At 41.2% G+C, this 20,951-nt stretch overlaps 2 protein-coding genes across 5 annotated transcripts in view; one reads left to right on the plus strand and one right to left on the minus strand.

The window, feature by feature from the left end:
- Window positions 1-1,145: 1,145 nt before the first annotated feature.
- Window positions 1,146-8,849, minus strand: prdx4 (peroxiredoxin 4). Its single transcript, XM_022242476.2, has 6 exons — window positions 8,628-8,849; window positions 6,885-7,002; window positions 6,147-6,263; window positions 5,721-5,843; window positions 4,362-4,527; window positions 1,146-3,040 (listed from the first exon to the last, which is right to left on the minus strand). The coding sequence occupies exons 1-6, from the start codon at window positions 8,800-8,802 to the stop codon at window positions 2,978-2,980; spliced, it is 762 nt and encodes a 253-aa protein (XP_022098168.1). The 5' UTR covers window positions 8,803-8,849; the 3' UTR covers window positions 1,146-2,977.
- A 308-nt stretch (window positions 8,850-9,157) lies between these two features.
- Window positions 9,158-20,951, plus strand: part of LOC110983309 (bridge-like lipid transfer protein family member 1) — a 78,614-nt gene continuing 66,820 nt past the window's right edge. The window contains exons 1-9 of one of the 4 annotated variants that reach the window (XM_022242471.2): window positions 9,158-9,676; window positions 12,685-12,954; window positions 14,171-14,249; window positions 15,124-15,188; window positions 15,599-15,758; window positions 16,741-16,825; window positions 17,224-17,414; window positions 18,373-18,452; window positions 19,924-20,041. In XM_022242471.2, coding sequence (XP_022098163.2) covers window positions 12,729-12,954; window positions 14,171-14,249; window positions 15,124-15,188; window positions 15,599-15,758; window positions 16,741-16,825; window positions 17,224-17,414; window positions 18,373-18,452; window positions 19,924-20,041 — 1,004 coding nt within the window. In that variant the 5' untranslated portion in view covers window positions 9,158-9,676; window positions 12,685-12,728. The remainder of the gene's footprint in view (window positions 9,677-12,684; window positions 12,955-14,170; window positions 14,250-15,123; window positions 15,189-15,598; window positions 15,759-16,740; window positions 16,826-17,223; window positions 17,415-18,372; window positions 18,453-19,923; window positions 20,042-20,951) is intronic. The other 3 variants (XM_087146812.1, XM_087146813.1, XM_022242472.2) reach the window with 3 other exon arrangements.

Here is a 20,951-nt window from a genome sequence, read left to right on the forward strand (position 1 = left end):
AATTTTGGGACTTCCCCCGCCCCCACGTCCCACTTTTACACACACAGGATGCTCATGTTTAATTCATTTCCCTGTGTACGCTAAATGTGCAGACGGGTCTTGATTTTAATAGGAAGATTTGAATGTGAAACTAAAAGCTTCAGTGCAACAGTCAAGTGTTGGTGTAGGAGAGTTGCCCATCAAAAGAGCATGCACGTACAAGGAAAAAATTTATCGCTACAGCAAATGAAAGTAGACTGTACATGCAGAACAGGAGACCTTGTATCAGGTTGTATCAGGCAATTAAGTTACAATTTTCCAACTAAATCAGTCTCTTGTAAGTCCTTTCAAAAGTCCAATATTAAACAAAGTCCCTTCACAATAGACCCTTTCACTAATAATTATGCAAGTGCACAACTGGCCGTGGTGGCAAGAAGTGTGAGCAGGCCGTGGAAAATGTACAGGGGTGCGATTTGGATCATTTTCTCTCACTTGTTCATTTTCTTCAGAAAATTCCATTAAATCGTTTTTGCTGTTACATGTGGTTTCTAATCTAAGCAGGATTGTTAGTACTCTGTAAAAAAAACTTGACAATCGTGATTATTCTCGAGCACACGAGATTGCTGTAAGTCAATTGCCTTGTGCTGTTTTAGAGCAAAAACTATTTAAGGGGATTTTCTGAAGAAAAAATTGAACAAAGCCAGAAAACCTGAGAGAAAATGATCCAACTCGCACCCCCGTATATTTTCCACAGCCTGCGCACAGCGGTCATACTTGTAGCTGGGTACAGAATGAGAAAGGAATGCTCTTATCACAGTTCATTGAGGACTTGTGGACTTAACTACAACAGAAATATCACAAAGCCAGATATGGGAAATGTTCAACTTGTAGTTCCAGGGTTAATTCTGTGAGGATTTCCAAGACTGAATGTGAGAAATATACAATGTCAAATAGTCTGTCCTCTGTTGTTGGTATGTTGGTAGTGTGAGTGATTCATTGTACATATTTGTTCTTGAGGGCATTTCATATGGGATTCATGCTGAGGCAATCCAGGTGAAAAACTCACTCCACTTGCAAGAGGCGAGGCTTGGACTGTTTATCAAATGGGTCGTGAGATTGGAAGGTACACGACGAAATCAGACAACGGTAAACTTCCAATGAACAGATATTGTAAGAGTAAGTACGTTTAATTTTTGCATCGCAGTGCTGTCTGCACTGGCTACAAAGTACAAAGTTCACAGAAAATATTTGACAATCACCGCTTATGGCTGAAATATAAAAACCATGGCCTCTTCAATTATTCATTCAATTATTTGTACATTTCATGTACTATGTATTTATGTTCAGAATACTCAAAGTTTTCCACCCAAAGTTAATGCCGGGTATCCAAATGTGACTTGATCCAGCAAAGCGAGTCCAACGTTACATGAGTTATTAGCTATGAATTTCTAGGGCTCTTGGCATATACTGCACAGAGAATACCAAGTACAACCTGTCAGTCTTTTGTGCCACATAGAAGTTTTATCCTAAACGGTGTCGACGTAACGAACTGAAAGTGCTCTTTCAGTTGCTCAGATAGGAAAGAGTCCAGAGGTCAAACTTGGGACTCTTTGCTACAGCCAGTCACCGATTGTGACAAATGACTTCCACGTGGACTTTGGCCTCTTTGGTCGAGCCCGTTATGAACTGTTTGAAGGAACAAATGCTTTGTTCAGTGAATGACGAGATTTTTCCATTCGGTGATGCCACTTTTTCAAAGAAAATGATCTATTAAATCAAAAACCTGCTCCAACATTTGAAAATAAACAGTCAACGAAATGTAAATATTGGAAAAATTAAAGGAGATAAAGGACAAAGAGAAATCCTGAAACTGAATCAAAATACAGGGAAATTTTTCAGAAATTCAAAAGTGAAGAAAAAAAGTGGACAAATGTAATAATCACAAATACTGAAAGCAATTTTCAATAATTGTCATGAAAACTATATCACTATAACAATGTCGAACTGGCCACTGAATGCACAAGTAAAACCATAGGTATAGATGAAAAGGATCTCATTAACTAAAATCATTCTAAATGGTTGAAAAGAACCACATCAGTTCTCAGCGTGATGGCTTCCATTATCTGTATGCGACTTCAAACTTGTCAATTTTTGACTGCCAACCCCCCCAATGAATTGATACAAGAAGTCCTGCCCACTAGCCATATGGGCCACCACACACATGACACAATGTACACAGCTTCAAAGCCACACGATGTGCATGTCTTACGTGAGTGCACACGGCCGACTTCGGACATTCCCTCACTGGACAGTTGATCATGCAGTCCTGGTCATGATTGGGCATTCTTGGCCGACAGACACCCAATTTTACCTAACATGGTTGTAGCTTCACAACATGCACAATGTATGCCACCGTATAAAAATGATTGCGCGAGTCACACCATAATGTGTTGCGTAAGCCACGGACTTATCCAAGTTCCCCTCCACAGATCGCGGCAGCAAAGGGTGGGTCGACAGCCTGGTTCCTGACTCTTTTACTGGAGTTGAAATGGCAATGGCGATGGCAGGAGCAGGAACAGTCTAACTGGCTCCCCTGGCGAATGTTTATTAAAAAACACAAGGAATGCTGTAGAGTGCGTTAACCAGTGAAGCGTAAATATCTGTATGTGGTTGTCGACCCAAAGTAAAGCCACTGATAGGTAACAAAGCGCCCTCTCTGGTTCATGCAGAGCCAATACATGTACCATCTCAATACAAACAGAACTGAAATTTCTTGAGAACTTTTATGTTCCTTGAGGTTGTACCACTACAACAAACGTTTCAGTAATTCTTTGCAGACTAAGAATTCACAAACTAAAGAACAGAAACAATGCACTTTTATGAAATCATAAACCAGTTCACTCAAAAAGGTGTAGTGTTTTGGAGACTTGTGACAAGTTTAGCTCATCCACACCACTGGCCGTGCCTTTTCCAGTGGGGTGATGGTGACATGATGAAGCTAGTCATCATTCTCAGGCAGCTTGCTGAAATACTTCAGTTTATCCTCTGGATTGGGAATGATCTGTCAAGAAATTCAAAAGAAAAGCACAACTTAAAAGTTTAATTTAAATTTCCAATCTAGAAATAAGTCCCTTTCCAATTATTTATCAGTGAAGAGAAGTGTAAACTTAACAGATAAAATTACAGAAAATTTGCTCTCTTTTGCAAATATGAAAAATGAACCGTTTCATTATCACTGATTGCAGACCTGACAACCTCTTGGATAACATAACTGTATTCTGAAAATTCAAAAGTCATATTTTCCATTTTAAAAATCGTACATTGCCCAAAATGAGCAAATTCCTCCACATGATTGTTTGGACCACCTGTCTGGATTGGGTCTAGTCTGATCCAGTAACTCGGACTAGGTGCATCAACACTTCTTCAGGCATAAAATAATCACACGAGAAATAGATTATCGAGGTTGGAGAGCGAAATGGCCCTATTCCCACCTGATTTGACCACGTTTTCAGAATTTGAAATCTTGAAATGCATATCACATGTCTACGCTTTTGGAATTTCCTGGCGCGGATTTTGTCACCTGCCCGCTGGCCAGCCGTAAAATGTCTCCATCCTTGTTTATTTCTACGGATTTTCAACTTGAGGATTGGTCTAGTCAAAGACTGCATCCAAATCGCACCCTCTTCAGACAATTCATACACTGGTGTTGCACGGACACATGAGTCTATGTCCCCAAAACTGTTTATGATACACACAGAACATGTAAAAGCCATGTAATTACGTAAAACACACTTTCTTTGCCCCATGCCAATTGCCACGCAGCCCTCAATCTATCGGCAAATGTGGAAATTTACTAATCTCATTTCTAGCCGCATATTTACGGTTGCCATGAAATGCGCGCTACATAAAATACCGGAGACTGTTTGTCAGTACTTCCACTGACGCACAAGCGGCTTTAAAGAGTCCCACTAATGCATACATGAATACTGATATTTCATGGGCAGCCAATCACAACATAATGTTGGGGTGGTTGCCGGGTGCTGTTTACAGACGAGGTTTGAACAGATGTACGTTCAGTCTATAGCCAATTCACGAGCTATTCAAATAAACCAACAAAAGCATTCTTTTCTCATTGTCCACCCTGTTAATTGTGACTGGCCTTGTGAGGGGACTTGATCGGACTCGAATACAACACAGACGTAAAGTACCGACAAAAATACCTCCCAAAACTATACGCTGCACTGACTTCAGACAAATCAGACAACTGCAAAAGGATGAGGTCATGTTTCGCAAGATTTGACGCAACAAGTGTCAACTGTGTGAAAAACAGAGGAAAATTAAATATAGAAATTTTGGGGGGTTCTCAAAGAATGGTCACTTACAGTGTCGCTGCCTGGTTTCCAACCAGCCGGACAGACTTCTGCATTTTTGTCCGTGTATTGGAACGCCTGCACCAACCTGAGAGTTTCGTCTACCGAACGGCCTACGGGCAAGTCGTTCATAGTGATCTGACGTAAAACGCCGTTGCCGTCAATGATAAACAGCCCCCTATTGACATGAAAGAAGAAAAACAAAATCTAGAGTAAGATGGTTGCTGAACATTCTCAGAAACCTATTTTTGGGTTCCTGATAGCTTTGATTGCCTAAAACTTACCGATTCCTTTCCAGCTTGAGTCTACCTGCCAGTAGTGAGTAAGTGACGCTTTGCATATGAAAAAGAAACTACTGTGTACGGCTATGGCTACCTCTACTTTGCACACGATGCAAATAGCAAAAACCACAGCAAAGCCACAGACACAAAATGATTTGGACATGGCTTAAGGCACAGCAGCAGCACAGCAGATCAACTGTCATTCCACAAATGGGTTTTTATTGACACATGTACATAGCTATGATAGGATACTATTAGTGAATGCTTCTAAGTGGAGTTTGAAGTGTTTGGAGTGCCGCTGCCTTATGGTTAAGAGCATCGGATTCGTAGTCGGCGGGTAAAGCCGCAGGTTGCGGGTTCGAATCCAGTCTGGGGTCATAGTGCGTGCGCCCTTGGGTAAGGCACTTTGCCACTCATTGCCTCTCTCCACCCAGGGGTATTTGCGTACCCGTGAGGGCAGAGATGGTTTATTGTGGTTGATTTAGCTGCTTTACGCCGCATAGTGGCTGCATCGAGCTGTATACTCCCCAGGGAGCTAAGATGGTATTTGGAATGTTTCATGGGCCCAGTAAGCAGGGATAATAATGATTTACAGCGCTTTGATCCATGTTAAAGGCGCTTTATAAAAACCAATTTTATTATTGTTGTTATAAGTGCAGTGGTGAGTCGCCGTGTGGAATGGAACTTCTAATCTTCACCTCGTGAGATTATTCTCTCCATTGTACAAATGTGAAATATTCATTACTTGTTTTCTACAACACCCGCATGAATCTTCCTTTTGTACAAGTCACAGTATCATTTGCTAATTCAGATGTAAATTGCAACATGAAGTCATTACGAATTGATTAATGCCTCAACGACCGCGACCGTGCCTACTGCAGTACAGTGTTCTTCCTCTCTTTGTGAAGAGTCATGACTGCGCCAACAGCACATGTCTAGTAAAAAGTTGTCTAACAGTGGAAATCAAACAATCAGCGTTGAACAGCGAGAAAAATTCAACGGTTTCTAAAGGTGTTGCACAAAGGGTGCCACCTGTGAATAATATTTTAAGGAGGCATAAAACAGAAGTAGGACGCAGAGTGTAACAAACCTGAGTGTATGGCCCAAATCCTCCAATAGCACACCGTAATCTTTGGATATTTGGTGAGTCAAGTCAGATAAAAGGGGAATTTGGATTGGTCCAAGGCCGCCCTGCTTCCTGGGAGTGTTTATCCTGACAAATAATAAACATCAAACAACAGCTGAATACATGTATCATTTGTTTATAAAACCTTAAAATGCAAAAGTCTAAATTTACCAATGGACTTCTTTCTTTAATAATTTTTGAGAAAAACACAGGATCGACTTTACAAACAAAACAGGAATGGTGTATGAAGTCAAAAACAATTTGAAAAATATGAAAAAAACATTAAACAGCAAAAAATTTGCATTATGCTGGAGTTTATGATACAAGGGGAACTCCTCACTTGTTGTAAGTTTCAAATCAACGTGTCTACTCTCCTGAATTTTGTCTTACCATGCCAAGTGTGTGAACTGTGAGTCTACGGACACAGCGACTACCTCTGCGTTGATTTCCTTGAACTCGCTGATGCGGTCGCTGAATGCGATAATCTCTGTCGGGCAGACAAACGTACTGCAAGGGAAAATATGGCTTTACACTTCAAACAAACATGATATTCATGTTAGTGTGAAGTTACCATGTGGAAACTTTTGCCTCGTGTAAGTTGTCTGTGATTGATATTTTGGCATTTTTATCAAATTTCTTTCCACAAACACACACAAAATTAAAGCCATCCTGGAATTTCATCATTCCTGAACCTTCCAAATTTGACATTTTTGGACAAAACTGGGGACAAGAGGGGTCTATTTAAAATACACTGGCCGCAGTGCTTAACAAAAACTGAAATAACTGAACTTGTTCGGGCTGTCAACTCGGCATTTTGAGCTAAGCCCTGGCAGTATGGTTTGGGGGGGTTGTCGGTCTTGAGGTCGGGCTTGGACCTTGGTTGGAAGACCGACTGGGGCTGGTCTGGAGGGCGGGGTGAGGTTGGGTACAGGAAGGTGGGAGGGGGAATTGGGTGGGAAGGTGGGACGGATCACATTGGTTGAAGGGTGCAATGGGGATTTGGCAGAAGGGTAGACTAGGGGGTCGGGTTGGAGGGTGGACTTGGGGCTGGTTCAGACTCAGAGAGTGGGATGGGGTCATTTCAGAGGGCAAGCTGACAGTGTGATAGGGTTGTTGATAATCACTTACAAATCTAGAGGATAGAAGACCAAGACAAGGTATTTGCCTTTGTAGTCAGTCAGCTTCAACTCCTTGAATTCACCGTTGACAACGGCTGTTCCCTCAAAAGTGGGTGCAGGCTTGGAAACTAAATTACAAAAAAGTACAAAAAAAGATACTCACGTTATAGTAAAAAAAATCATTTTATACAAATCAGACATCACTCGCTACTTGTAGGTGTTTTGCACACAATGAATATCGAGAATAAACCTAGAACATGATGATGTCACGCTTTGTCTACTCGCTTTCCTAGAGCAGTGACGTGGGATGCGATAAATTTATCAAGCCCCCATAGGAAAGTGCACATTAAAGAAAAAGGCGACTGCACTGTTAACACTACATGTACATGTATTACTGTGAAATCCACTCGTGGAACTGAACAATGCACTGACCATCTGACAATGGGCATTAACACAACTTCAATGAGCCACAGATGGTTGTTCTGAAGGACCACTTAGCCTGGTGATTGTAAGTGGACGAAATGACAATTACCAGAAGTTAAGGAGCCTCGGTACGGACAATGGCTTTGAATCTTCTTCGCTGGATTGCCATGGGATGCTGATACCGAAAATATTTTATTTTAAACGGCATTTGAGAGACTCACATTTTGTTCATTCTATTTTTCCAAAAAAACCATTCCTTCTGGTCTAAAGTATTTGAAATGTACTGGGGGCCTGCTGGAAACTGAACATTTTATGTGTCATGAATGAAATGTATACGAGACAAACATTTTAGAAATCGCAGTTTCTTTTCCTTTAAGCCCACTGTTTGGCAAACCGCCTAAGGGTTAAAAATCTAAACATGTAGGTCCTAGTATATGCCTTGGTCAGAATGATTTTCAATTTTAGTCAAACCAACACAACAGAGGAAACATTTTCATCAGTCAAAGTGATGATGATCACCGCTCAATACATTGTTTCCTGTGTCTTAATGGAGCAATATTTCCAGCTCCAATTCCACAATTTGTGAAACTTCATCAAACTCCTAATGCTCTGATTCATAAATCTTGATTTCACGTAACTGTTAGTGTTACAAAGTGTGGATGAAATTTTATTTTTGCGCAATTTTCTGATTTTTATCCGGCGTGCGAAGTTCTGCCCCAACATATGAAAAGAATTAATTTTCTGACAAACTTGTGGGTGGATATTTGATTGGAAGTAATGATGCTTTATAAAAGTTTATCAACGTCAAATTATTCTGTAAATGTCGATGTGGGATTTTTGAGATTTTTTTCAAGTGTGCAATATTAGGGAATACCCAACCAAATTTGAGCCCAATTTATGGATGGCAACAGTTTGATTTCAAATGAAATTTCAGAAAACTGAAATTGTTTACAAAGGTTCAACACCATCACCATGTTCATGACGGGAATAGGCCTAGGCCTACATGTAGGTGTACCAGTTTATAACCACATGAGTTTTGAAGTTTTCAAGAAAGAGGTTAGTACTGGGCCTAATGTCAGGCCATGATGTAGGCCTAGGCCCTAATATAAAACTTGAGGAAATTTCATCATTTCTAACAACCAATTCATAGGCCGGCATTATTCACCAAACTGACCCTGATCTCTCATGCAAAATAGTTAATTCAAACTTCCTTGGTGTATTTTTTCTCCCCCTAAACCTCACAAGTTGCCCCGCCCCTCCTGCCCTATGCACCCCCTCCAATCTCCCTGACTGGCCCCGCCCAATCACGACGAAATTTGGCTGGCCATACTTTGCACTTTGCTCCAGTGCACGGCATGCTCTGATGATCTCAGGCCCTCTCCGGGGTAAACATGCCCCCCTCCGTAGCTGTAGCAAGCTTCGTCGGCCCCGCCCAGCGACGACACAGCGACCACAAGGAGGAAACCCCACACAAACCGTGAAGCACACGACATAACGAGCGCCATGTTGAATCCCAAACACGCCGTGCACGGACTAGTCGGTCACCCAGCGAAAAAACGCGTGTACACGAAATGCTCTAGTATAGGGTACTTTCCATCATGGCATACGTGCAGTGTGAATGAACAAACTTGTATCAGTCTGCGTACATCAAGTTGTATCATGTATCAAGCCGTCTTGTTATTACCCCAGACTTATAAGAGCGAATTAAAATGCATTGTTATATTTGTGATGAAATTTTTATTATGAAAATTGTTATGGTGTCAATAGTTAACCTGCAGGTATTTTGTTTCAAAATACTATGAGTATGGAGGGAGGAAGACATAAGGCAAAGTTATTTTAATTTGGGTTATAATTCTTAGTTGGGTTTAATTTTATGGCTCCTTGTAGTCGTCTCTCAAGTCGCTCTAGTGACTGTGAAGTATATAGGGCGTTGAGTTCGTCGATGCTTGCCGAATTGTTTTGGAGGAGCGGCTTGCTACGCATGGGTACGGTACGTAAATGTGTCAGTAAATCACCATTGGGCAAATATTGCTTCGTTGATCAATGGACGGTCGAAAAGCTCTGCTGCAAAACACGGCCATAGACTCTTTTCAGAAAAATGAATGTGTGTCTGAGTTTCTTGCAGTTTCGGAGACATGAAGTTTCTTCCGAATTGTGCTGACATTTTCGCTGACACGGCTGCATATTGAGCATGCACGGTGAACAGGCTGGGTAGGCCAACGTCAAGTCGACTTATTTCCGACATTATTGTTTTGAATTTGAGGGCGCTCTTCAAATTATAAGGAGAAAATAACATTGGATTGTCAAGCTTGAGGTAATAGACGACTCTAGTCTACCTACAGTACTTGTGTGTTTCAATCAGGTTTTTACACATCTTAGGTAAGGCTTAAGCTTGAGGCTGTGAAGATAATGTTGGACACATTATCTTTACAGCCATGACAGCATGGATAATCTTCAGCTGTTCGTTCACAAATTAAGTCAGTAAACATGATTTGGCATGGACCCATAAAGAATTCCATATACAGATGCTGCTTGACACTGCGGGGTGCGTTCGAGCATGGAGAATTTCTCCATGGTTCGAGTGTGCTACTCGTGTTAACATGAGTATAGGCCTACTCCCAATTGGCAAGAGTATGACTTGCAGGTCAGCAGGAATATACTCTCCTAACAGGAGTAGGCCTATATACTTTTGATGCAAGAGTAATGTGCGTCCACCATTTTCCAGCACTCAGGAGTCAAAACGGTGAATGCACCCCCTGTGCAGAGACCCTAGAACACTGGTCGGAACTATTCTAAGTGTTTTCTTTGTGAATACCTCAATATTTTTACTGTTCGATTTGACTTTAAATATTTGGAAGACGTTGTTGCTTTCAGACGGCTAATGGGTCACTACAATGGTGAATACAAGGAAAAAATGACTGGAATCCGTATATGGAATTCTTTCCCCCCGAATCACCCAAGTTCCTGCGACTCGGCTGTTTTACATTCTCTTCATTTATTGATTTTTGTCTCTGCTTGGTGTCGTGCCGAATGCATAACGACCCCCCAAAAAAAATTAGAAAAGGGAATTTACTGACCCAAATTACTGGGTTTTATCATTTTTTAACGTGATTGAAATTCTTACAGTTTTGGTAGTTTGAGAGAGCCGAGGCAGTCGATCCTGTATGAAATCTCTGACTTTACTCTGTTTTTTTTCCTCAAAAGTTTTCCACAACCCAGAATTAAAAAGAGAAGGTGATTGGCTTCTGCCAAAATCATAAGGAAATCATGGAATTAGATCTGCAGATTCTACAGAGATTGACCGATCACACAGGTCACTCAGTTGTGCCCAACACCCTTGTCTGAAATTGCAACACTACTGTTCATGAACGGTTAGCATGCAAAGTGATAAAATGCTCAAGTTTGACCTCGGCATGTTGAACTGGAAGGGAATGCGGGAAATGGTGTGTAAATGTAATTAAATCAGGTGTGTAATGTCATACCACGACAGGAAAAGTCATGGGAAAAAGCGTGTAAGAGTTTAAAGGCACTCCCAATGTTTCCTCAGTGTATCAAAACTTTTAAGATCGTTAACATGTATTTTCATGTATTTGGCAACAATTGTCCATTTCTGTTGTCATTTAATTTGTGAAAAAAATCTCTTTTTTGGCAGCATGACTTGCAGAAACAATATGGTTGCAGAAACAATATGGTTCAGTGCTACTTCTATTTGGTATTTTCTACATGGAATTTTCAATTTTGATTTTTTGGGGGGTTGGTTTTCTGTTTTGTGAAAAAGAGTATAAAGAATACAGAAGCAAAAATACAAGTAACCTCGCTCTATCAATTTTTCTGTCTTGTCAAAACTTAAATACATGTTAATGAGATTAACCCTGACCACTTAGGAATTACCGGTAATTGAGGAAGTGATACTACACTGTGGCAGAATAATAGTGGTCGAATCCACGGTCTGACGGTAGTTACATGTACATTTATTGTAATCTGACTTAAAACTGTGTGTTGTTAATTTGATATCTGCATGGCATCAATAGTAGTTTTCCCCTAAAATATCCATACACGTAGAAACACAATAACTAGACTGTGGAGAAAAAAGTATTCAACAAACTCTCAGGAACTCCTGTCACCAAAAAAAGACATGGCGGAAATTTGTTTACTGTTGATTTGAACCCTGTCTCATATTGTACGTGTACAAACCTTGCTGTGCCCTTCAGGCCTTGCGCTAACTGTTTTCCTGGGTAGCCCACTGGGCTAGCTAACTGCAGATTTTACTAGCTCGTTAAGATTTTATCTATCCTGTTTACATTTTGGGATTTCAGTTATTTTTTTTGTATTTCTACCCTTAATTAAGACTTTTATTTCAGACATTTTTGAAGTTAATATTTTGAGAAATAAAAGGTTAGATGTCCAAGATTTAATACCCAAAGCATTTCCTGTACTTGGAACTTAATTTTAACTGGCAGGTCACTGAATGTTTCACTAGCCCACTGGGCAATCAAGGAAGTTAGTCTGGGTAGCCCGGAGCAATTTTTCATTGGAATTTGTACCCGGACTAGTACTAATTTGAGCCCTGCCCTTGTTACATGAGGGTGTTAGTCACAAGTCAGTATGATTGTTATGTGATTTTAAGCACTGATAGAATGTTCAGAGACCAAAATTCTGGTAACGCGCATTGTGATAACTTGCATTGGTGTGTCCATGCATGTGACCCTTTAATAAATAACTTCACAGCAAAGTGTAATCATATCATGTACTCCTGGCCACGATTATTATTCAAGCAGAGTACATATACGAAAGAATAAGTACTTTGTCATCGTTAGAAAAGGGGCCAAAGTGGCCACAAAAAATAAAAATCCATTATTTTTCACAGAAACGGATATGTGACAAAAATGCTCTTAACTACATGTATGTTACATCTTCTTGGCCTACCCCTCAAATGAGAGGTCATTTTGTTCCCTTTAATTCTTCAATCTGGTACCACATTTGTTGTTTTGGTGCCTGCGTAAACTTAGTTCAGAAGATGGACTAAATTTCTGTTTTTAAGCTACGTTATGTCTGGTTCTCTGTAGAATTTCCCCTACTTATTCGTTTCTATGAATACTAAATTCTCCTGTGTATATTTCAAGCACACCACACAAATAGGCAAGAGTACTGCATACCAGAGTTAATTAATACTAAAAGGATTTTGCTGCTGGATGTGAGGTCAAGGTTAAAGATGGACTTTTCTATGATGTGGATGCAAAACAAGTAACTATTTTATGAGTTCCAGTTCAGTGCTTGATGTCTTCAAGCAAAAGAAAAAGTACATTCATACCTGTTTGTGTTTCAAATTCAAGTAACAAATCGAGAAAAACAATTTCTCAATGGAATTTTTATGCTTTTATTTTCAGCTGTAAACAGTTGATTCTTGAGAATGCCGTGATGAGTACGCGCCATGGCAACGCCTAGTCCAGGCAACTCCTCGCAGGGGGGAGGTGGGGCGAGTATTGATGAGGGGGGTGGGGGTTGGGAGGTGTTCAAACAGCTCCTCCTTCCCCTGGTGGCCACGGTGTGCGCCTGCATCTGGTTGCTCTTCATCACCTACTATCATTCCCGGTGGTGGGGCTTTGTTCTGACTAAAATTGCCAACCGGTTCATCAAGGAGGGATATCTACATGTCGGTGAGTCATGTCTTACGTTATCATTACGTCTTTCCGGCGATGAAATCAAGGATTCCTCGGAAGTACCCTAGGCACTGTACATGTAGCTCGTAAGCCTGAAGAGACCTGTAGATTGGAGATAATGAGAAGCAGTTAGAGTTTTAGAGGTGGGAGGAAAATCCCAGAGGACTATTCCGAGTAAAACTCACAGAATCAGGTATGGACTGAAAACTCAATTCACATGCGGACCGAGGTGGGAATCGAACCCGGACCGCAGAGGTGGAAGGGAAAGAAAGAAGTACCAAGCAGACCTCAATCCCCACAAATTAACAGCGATTTCTGGTAATGAAGCCTAGGATTCTGTAAAGCCACCCAAGGTATTGTAGCTTGTAAGCCTGGAGATACATGCACCTGTAGGTAGTGGACAAAGGGAAGCCGTTTACAGTTTGGGAGATCGGAAAAACCCCAAGGATTGTCCTGGGTCGGGAATTCACTCTTTCCATGCTGTTGCCATACCGTAGGCATGCAGAGCCTCCGATTTGGCTGCTTAACACAATAAACATAGCCGGTTCAGTGATTCCAGTGTATGTTGCTTATGTAATTTTGCACGTGCTCCGTTAGTTCTTATATCATGTGATGGAATAATCTGTTCCTTGCTCAATGGATAAAGTGATTGTGACACGATTGTGCAAGGTGCCAGTTCAAGGTTCTGTATGCCTATTTATTTTGGGTCCAAAGTACCAACCACAATTGATGCATGAGGTGTATTATGCATCAATTGTGGTTGGTACTTTGGGCCCAAAATAATTTTGAGCCTCGGACAAATTGGTTGTAGGGAAAAAAATCATCCATTAAGCAACTGCCCTTTTTTCAAACCCTTGGAGGTTTTTTGTTCACAATTTGTCACATTTTTTGAAACTGAGACACTGTCTCTGAGTGATATTTGCTACAGTGCCTGTCTGTGGCCCTCGCTGTTTGAGGGCTTCACACACACACACACACAACCTCCTCGGACCAGTTCCAGCCTCTGTGTGTGTGTACAGACTCAACGGAATCACTCAAATGTGAGGATGATGATAGATGTCCCTAGTATTGTGTACAGGATTTGGCAAGACAGAGTTACACAGCTTTTGTTATGGGCACTGGAAACCCCTGCTTGTTTACTTGTTGTCTGGCGTAAAGTGATCAGGAAGTTACATGTACTTTTACCTGGGTCTTTGAAATCTTGCACCAACAGGCTCCATTTCATTCTCGGTGCTGTCTGGAAAATTGATGTTCCGAGATGTGGCCTACATCACAGCGGACTATGCTTGCAGGTACATGTACATGCATATTACAGATCTTATTGCCATCTTTTCCAGCCCTGTCCCAGTCTGTGAATTTGTGCACATTTCAACGAAACTTGGCCTGAGTTCAAGCAGTTTATGAAACCTTGTCTTTGATTTTGGCTTTCTCTCAAATATTTGCCTATTTTGAGCCAAGGGCACATAAATCCAAATCTTTGCCATATGAAATTGAAGATATACTGTAGGTTCTCTCACTTGGTCCGTTAAAGGCCTATGTTTTTCTTGAGCCAAAGACAAGCCCGACAAAGCCAGTGTATGGGACGCACCATGTGAGTGTCGTGGTTTAGGTGAATATGGCATGGAGTAGGCATGACCAGTTTTCATTAGAATGTACACAAAGTGTACATGTAAGTGCCCTTGCTTTAAAAATGCGTCTGAACATGGGCAACCTCAGGACTGGCAGTGAAGTGTCCTATAACTTTGTTTTATTATTTTGGGGGAGTCTTGTGTAAAATATCCATAAATTTTATTCGTTCACCTTCTCCATTTGGGCACAATTTTATGGCCTTGCTAACCACTGAATTCTGCACTTACATGAACATGTACGATAAAAACTTCTTTGCTTACAGCCTGAGCTCAAAAATTCCACGCCAACCAAGTTGGCACAGTATCCTTAGTTACCATGGTTACTGAATTTGTACGTGCGCATGATCCAAATTTCCTTGCTAACCTGTAAAATACGCTCGCCAGGAATGGACAGAGGTTTTGCAAGCAAAAAATTGTTTGCTGACTACTTCCGAGAGATTGAACTCCATCTGCGCTCATTCAGCATGCTCAGACAAAAAGGATTTTTACATGACACAGTAGTAGTTCCTAAGTTTGCTCCATACTTTTGACCAATCAGGGTGCAGGATGGCCTCTTAATTCTCAGATGGTGGAGACAGTATCAGCCAATAGGACAAAAGGATGGTAAGCCCCACATTTTCATTAATTCCAACAGTCCCAAATGTTCCAATTTCAGTACAATCTTTCATTTACCACAGATAGGTAGAGCTCCTATGAAACCCACTCCTAGAGGTTTAATGTTAAAAGCAGATACTAGAGGAACAGTTCAATGCATTTTACTTAAAATCACTGTCTTCTAGAAACTGCATCGCAGCACCAGCAGTCTCAATCGTTCAGACAGCCATGGACAATTTGAAATGTTGACAAGAGTGCACTTCTGAATAAGCTTCACCCCAAAAGGATGTTGCATACAGTGTACAATGTAGTTGGTATGTTACACAAAATGTGCATCCAAGAAGATTGATTGTCTGGACTCTTGAATGCAATCAGTGAATGCTTTTTTTGCCATTGTGATTCTGTCTCTCAAAACACAGATGCCCTGCAGTGTGTCAGCAGGGTCTACGTTCTGCTCAATGGGCTTGAATTCCACTGTTACAATATCTCCAGCGTCTACAACGAAATTGAGAAGTCCTTCCAGCCCAAGACAGACACAGGAACGGAATCGCAAGAGAGTACGGGCTCAGGAGATAAAAGGTCAGATGTCAAATTCCCGACAGATTATTGCAGACACTTGGAGATAATAGTTTCCGTATGAGTTATTCAAACCCAAGCTGCTTCTCAACAGACATTTTAAGCCACCTGACCATAGATCCTTTCTAGTTTTTGCCTGCTTGTCAATTCGATTCAAAACCCTTTTCACATTCCCGAAAAAATTTTCACGGACCATCAAAGTCACTTTTTAATAAAAAAAAAATTTCTACCCTGAAATTTTAACCCAAAAAATTTAGAAGAAAAGAAAGATACTACCCACCTGTCCAACTTTTTTTTTTCAATGTAAGGGCACCCTTTTTATATTCTGTGGTTCTGATTTCCGACCGACCCTATTTTGGGCTCCCGATCACGATCGATTTTTTTCCCTGCCGATCCTGCTAAAAACCCCGAAAAAACTGAAGGGAAAAAAATTGGCCAGCATGACCTTTGAAAACAAAAGCCCTGAAAACTTACGATTTTGCAAACGACCAACAGCGATGGTCTATGTTCGGGTGAACATTCAGTATACCGTACCTTTCCGTAGCCCACTGAGGTTCGTGCATAGCACTACACCAGCAACATGTAATTTTTTTTCCCGACTGACCGACCTTATCTCAAGTGGTAAAAGAAATGAGAACCATAGAATTTAACGAGGGTGCCCTAATAGGAAGCACAACTATTATTTTGTTTTGGCCTTGCATAAATTTGTTCTCATTTACGTGTACCGTGTCACCTGCTGATCAATGCTTGTGTGAAATATTTGTTACTAGTACAAATATTTTGTTTCTCTTATGTTGAAAAAAAAGCTGATTCACATTCCCCGTGTTGCAAAATATTTTTCTACGTACATATTTAGAGGTGTAACAGGCAAAGTTATTTTTTTTTGTTTTCAGTTTTTAGTCTTCAATTTTGGAAATTGTTCGTCAGTCTTGTACTCATGAGTTTCTGGCACCTTTATTCTTGTGGGCTTCCATCCCCCCGGCAGATCCAAGTCGGCGTCTTTAAACACTAGACCAGCTCTTCTAGACTGGAGGGATTTTGTCGGCGTCGTTAAGTTTGACATTCATAACGTGAGTGCTCATTTCAATTTTCAAGTCACTTATTCTCAAGGAAAGATGGCAGCTTGTATTTTTGGATGTCAACTCAAGTACGACTCTCCTAGATCCTTCAAAATCCATTGGGATACTTTGAAAGATTTTGTAGGATTGAGGAAGGCTAAACCTTTTTGCATGGAGCTTAGCAACCCCTTGAAAGTTTAGGTTCATAGAAAGTGTCATTGGTTTCTTGCATATTAGAGAAAATAAAAGGGTATAGATGCAGGTGGGTGCTGGGAGTGTAAATTTTTTTAGAAATTTTTGTTATAGATCACAAAAAGATCTACAGCCGCAACCCAATTTTTGAAAAATGTCACTTCACTTTGTCGCGATTCTGTTATCTGTCATCCGTTTTCTTGTGTTTCATTTTCCAGGGTCGTACCGTCTTCGGCAATCCCTTTGTCCCCAGTGTGCTGATCCTGAGCATTGAAGATGCCAAAGGCTCCTACACCACCCGGTCTCCCTCAGCTCCCTGGGATTTCTTCATGCACGAGGTCCTCTGCGAAGGGGAACAGTTCAAGGTCATCCTGGCGCCAAGCCCAAAATTTGAAGGACCGACAGACGAGTAGGTGTCCAGCCAGTCATGGTTTTGTGGTTGTGGTTCTTCTTGTCTAGTGAGAACGAGCGTTTCACAGGTTTCATCGCTCAAAGAGAACTGAACATGCACTGTAGGCAAACACTGAGTCAAATGAAATATTCTCACTTGGCTTGATTTTTTTGGGATGTAACATTTTGTCCAGATTTACTGCCAGTGTTACGATGGGAATATGAGTCAAAGGAAGAGGAAAGCTGTCAGTGCCGGAAAGAGTCTCCAATGTTTAAAGGCCTTGTCATCAGTGATATTTATCACCACAGCCCCAAATTCCAAAGTTTTCGAAAAATTGTTGTAACTTGCATATGATCCCTGTTTGCAAATATAATTTCACATTGCGAATTTTGTCCAATCACAGGAAATATTAGTTTTGAATCGAAACTGTCTTTACTTCCCTTTAAAATGTAAAAAAAAAAAAGTGCAATTAATCCCCTTGCTTCCTGAATATTCCAGAGTTATGTTTGAAACTTTCAGATCCGGTATCCAGGACATCTAGGGTAGTGTAGAATTCAGGATTTTCTTACTTGTTTGTACAATGTACATTGGCCCTGGAAGCTTTGTGAAAACTTGACACAACCAATACATGTGTGTGAACGTTGTCGCAGTTCACCCAGGAACCTTCAAGAACAATTGTTCAAGGGAGTATCTTGGAAGGAAGGTTTGTTTACCACTTGCATCCTTTGATGTTTGTTTGCTGGTTCCCATACATTGCTACTGCTTTTAACTGGTGCTGCACCCCAAAATGGAAATGTTCTGAGCCCTGGCCAGTCCTTTACCCAGGATATGCAGGGTTATGTTCCATTCTGTGAGATCCTGTTTCCAGGATATCCTTGGACGTGTGGATGATGCTGTAAAGTATACAAGATCTAGGCCCAACTGTGTAAAGTTTAAGGCTGTGGGTATGTTATTTTTGTTTTATGTCTGTCTCTAGGCCTCCTCGGTACATGGGCGAGGGGTTTGTGGTCGTCCAGTCCAACACGCTACACTTCCACTACTCCCAGGATGAAGCAGGTAACTTGAATATGGCCCAGCGCAGCGACATGAGTCGCATGTCACCTGATCCACCTTTGAGTTGAAGGTCCTTTAAGATAACCTTGCTCAGTTTAAATCCATTGGAACCCTCAACATTTGTTACCAATTGTTCATTTTTGTCAGGACGCCAAACTGAGTGACAGATCAAAACAAAGAACTATGTTTGCTCTTACTAGCACCGAGTGAAACACACTGACTGACAAAAATGACCTTAAGACTCATTTTGTGGGATCAGTCAAATATGGTCGAAACTACATCACCAACTCCTGGTTTGACTTTGGTTGCTGTAAAATTCTCTTCCCTCGGTGGAGTGTTTTATTTTCCTTAGGTTTCTAAAAGGAAAATCAAACGATTTAAGATCAAAGCTGGTTGCTAGCTTTACTTTGCAACAAGCAACAACAGTCACTGTTTTCTAGCATCTGACCCACAGCGCTGCAGAGTTGAAGAGACATTTATTCAAGAAACTGAAATCAGTTTGTCAATTCCAATCTCAATTGCTTTAAAATCCACAGATACGCAGGCTTCCCCACAATAGAAAGTGTTCATCAGTTATGCCAGAAAATGCACCCGGTAGACATGTGCATGAGCGCTTTGACAGTCATGGAGTAGTATTAGTCGGCTCAGATGTAGAATGGAATATAAACCTGTAGCAATAAAAAATATCTGTTTCTGTCTCTTTCCAATGTGAGACAGAATCTGTGAGCATTGATCATGGATTTTTACCCTGCCCGACGTGTATTTTAACACTGTATACTCGGTGTATGCCCCCGAAGGCTTGTGAAAAACCCCACAAGCGTACTCGGGTGGGACCCGAACCCACGACCTCCTGCTTACTAGTGCAGATGTCTTGACCACTCGACCACCGAGCTTGCCAGTGTCGGCTGGCTGGTTGGAATCAGATGTAGCAGCGGGTACCGCGAACAGCTATTTCAAAGATGGATTTGCGTCGGAGAGATGAAATTAATTATGGACTTTTGCCCTGCCCGACGTGTATTTTAACACAGTATACTCAGTGGATGCCCCCGAAGGCTTGTGAAAAAAAAAATCTGTAAACAAGAAGACTTCAAATGCAGGACAGAATAAGAACTGTGCAGAAGATACGTGAACCCTGCAAAATTGTTGCTCGTCAACTTTGAAATGACTGTTGAATCTTGACTCTTTTTCAAGATGTATTTTTGCGTTGGGGAGATGTTAATTTATATAACAGGTTTTGCCCTTACCCAACGTATATATTAATAAACACTGTATGCTCAGTGCTTGTCCGAGAGCTTGCAAAAAAAGCCACAAGCTTACTCGGGTGGGATTCGAACCCACGACCTCGAATCTTGACTCTCCAAATGCCACCGGACTACGTCAAAGGTCAGATATTTGGCCGGAAACTGCATGAATCCAACTTTCTGAATCCATTTTTCTGAAAGATTGTTCTGTCCGTTTCTTTGGACCATCCCAGGCTTTGTCCCTCTGAACGATTGTGGGGCAGACGAGCTGATTCCTCCCTGCTGGGCACTGGACGTCACCTGTGGGGCAGCCACCAACATCAGCTATGGTCCTTGGGCAGACAGGCAGAGGTAACAAGTCAAAGCCTTTCACAATACAGTGTCCCACCAGCAATATACCCAGGAAAGACTACACACTTTTTAACTTCCCAGGCAGCCCAACTTTGTTGAAACCTGGCATGCATACTTGGTGTGCATGTAAAGACATTCCTTATCATTACAAATGTGAAGTTTGAACTCAGTCAGACGTATGGTTTTGCTGTTACGGTCATTTGAAGTTCAAGGCTACACGTGTGCCAGCCTACATGCATTGAGAGCCGCAGTGGAAAAGTTTACATTTTGTCTGACCTGTCACAGAAAAAAAATGGGCGCTGTACAAGACTGCTACATATATGTTCAATTTCACAAAATTGGTGTTGTAATGACTGCTTGGAGTTACTCTATAAATTCCTGTAGGCTCAAATGGGAACAAATGTCAAGAGGGGTTGAATTCCCCCCCCCTGGCTCTTCAGGGTTATTGTGATATCCTCACTTTGTTCTTCAGTGAAAATTAAGCCCCACTGGATAATTTGTAGATGGTGGTAATTATTTCCACAAGTCTGGACAAATGAGCCAAGGTTTCTGTGCGTTTGTGGTTGAAAACTTTGTTTAAATGGCATATTTTAATAAAAAAGGAATATTTTGTGGTAATTTTTATGAATTGATGTCATCTTAGATGAGGTTCCAGAAAGACTTCTGTACACGGTCATCACTTGGCACCCTGCGAACAACCCCCATGAGACGAGTCTGAAATTTCCTAAGAAAACGCTCCAATATTTTCACTGCTAAATTTGACTTCCTGGGACATGCCGTTTTTTTCTGATGGCAGATTTACCTCTCCAGAGAGAAATGAGTGATAACCAGAAAACCAAATTATGGTTTTCAAACAATTAAAAATGAAGGGTCGATAAAGAAAAAATAGAAATGTTTGGAAAGGACTTCT

The sequence above is a fragment of the Acanthaster planci genome, linkage group LG15 (assembly GCF_054643075.1).
Source record: "Acanthaster planci isolate LZ-2023a linkage group LG15, COTS_SCS, whole genome shotgun sequence".
In the NCBI taxonomy this organism is placed as follows: Eukaryota; Metazoa; Echinodermata; class Asteroidea; order Valvatida; family Acanthasteridae; genus Acanthaster; species Acanthaster planci.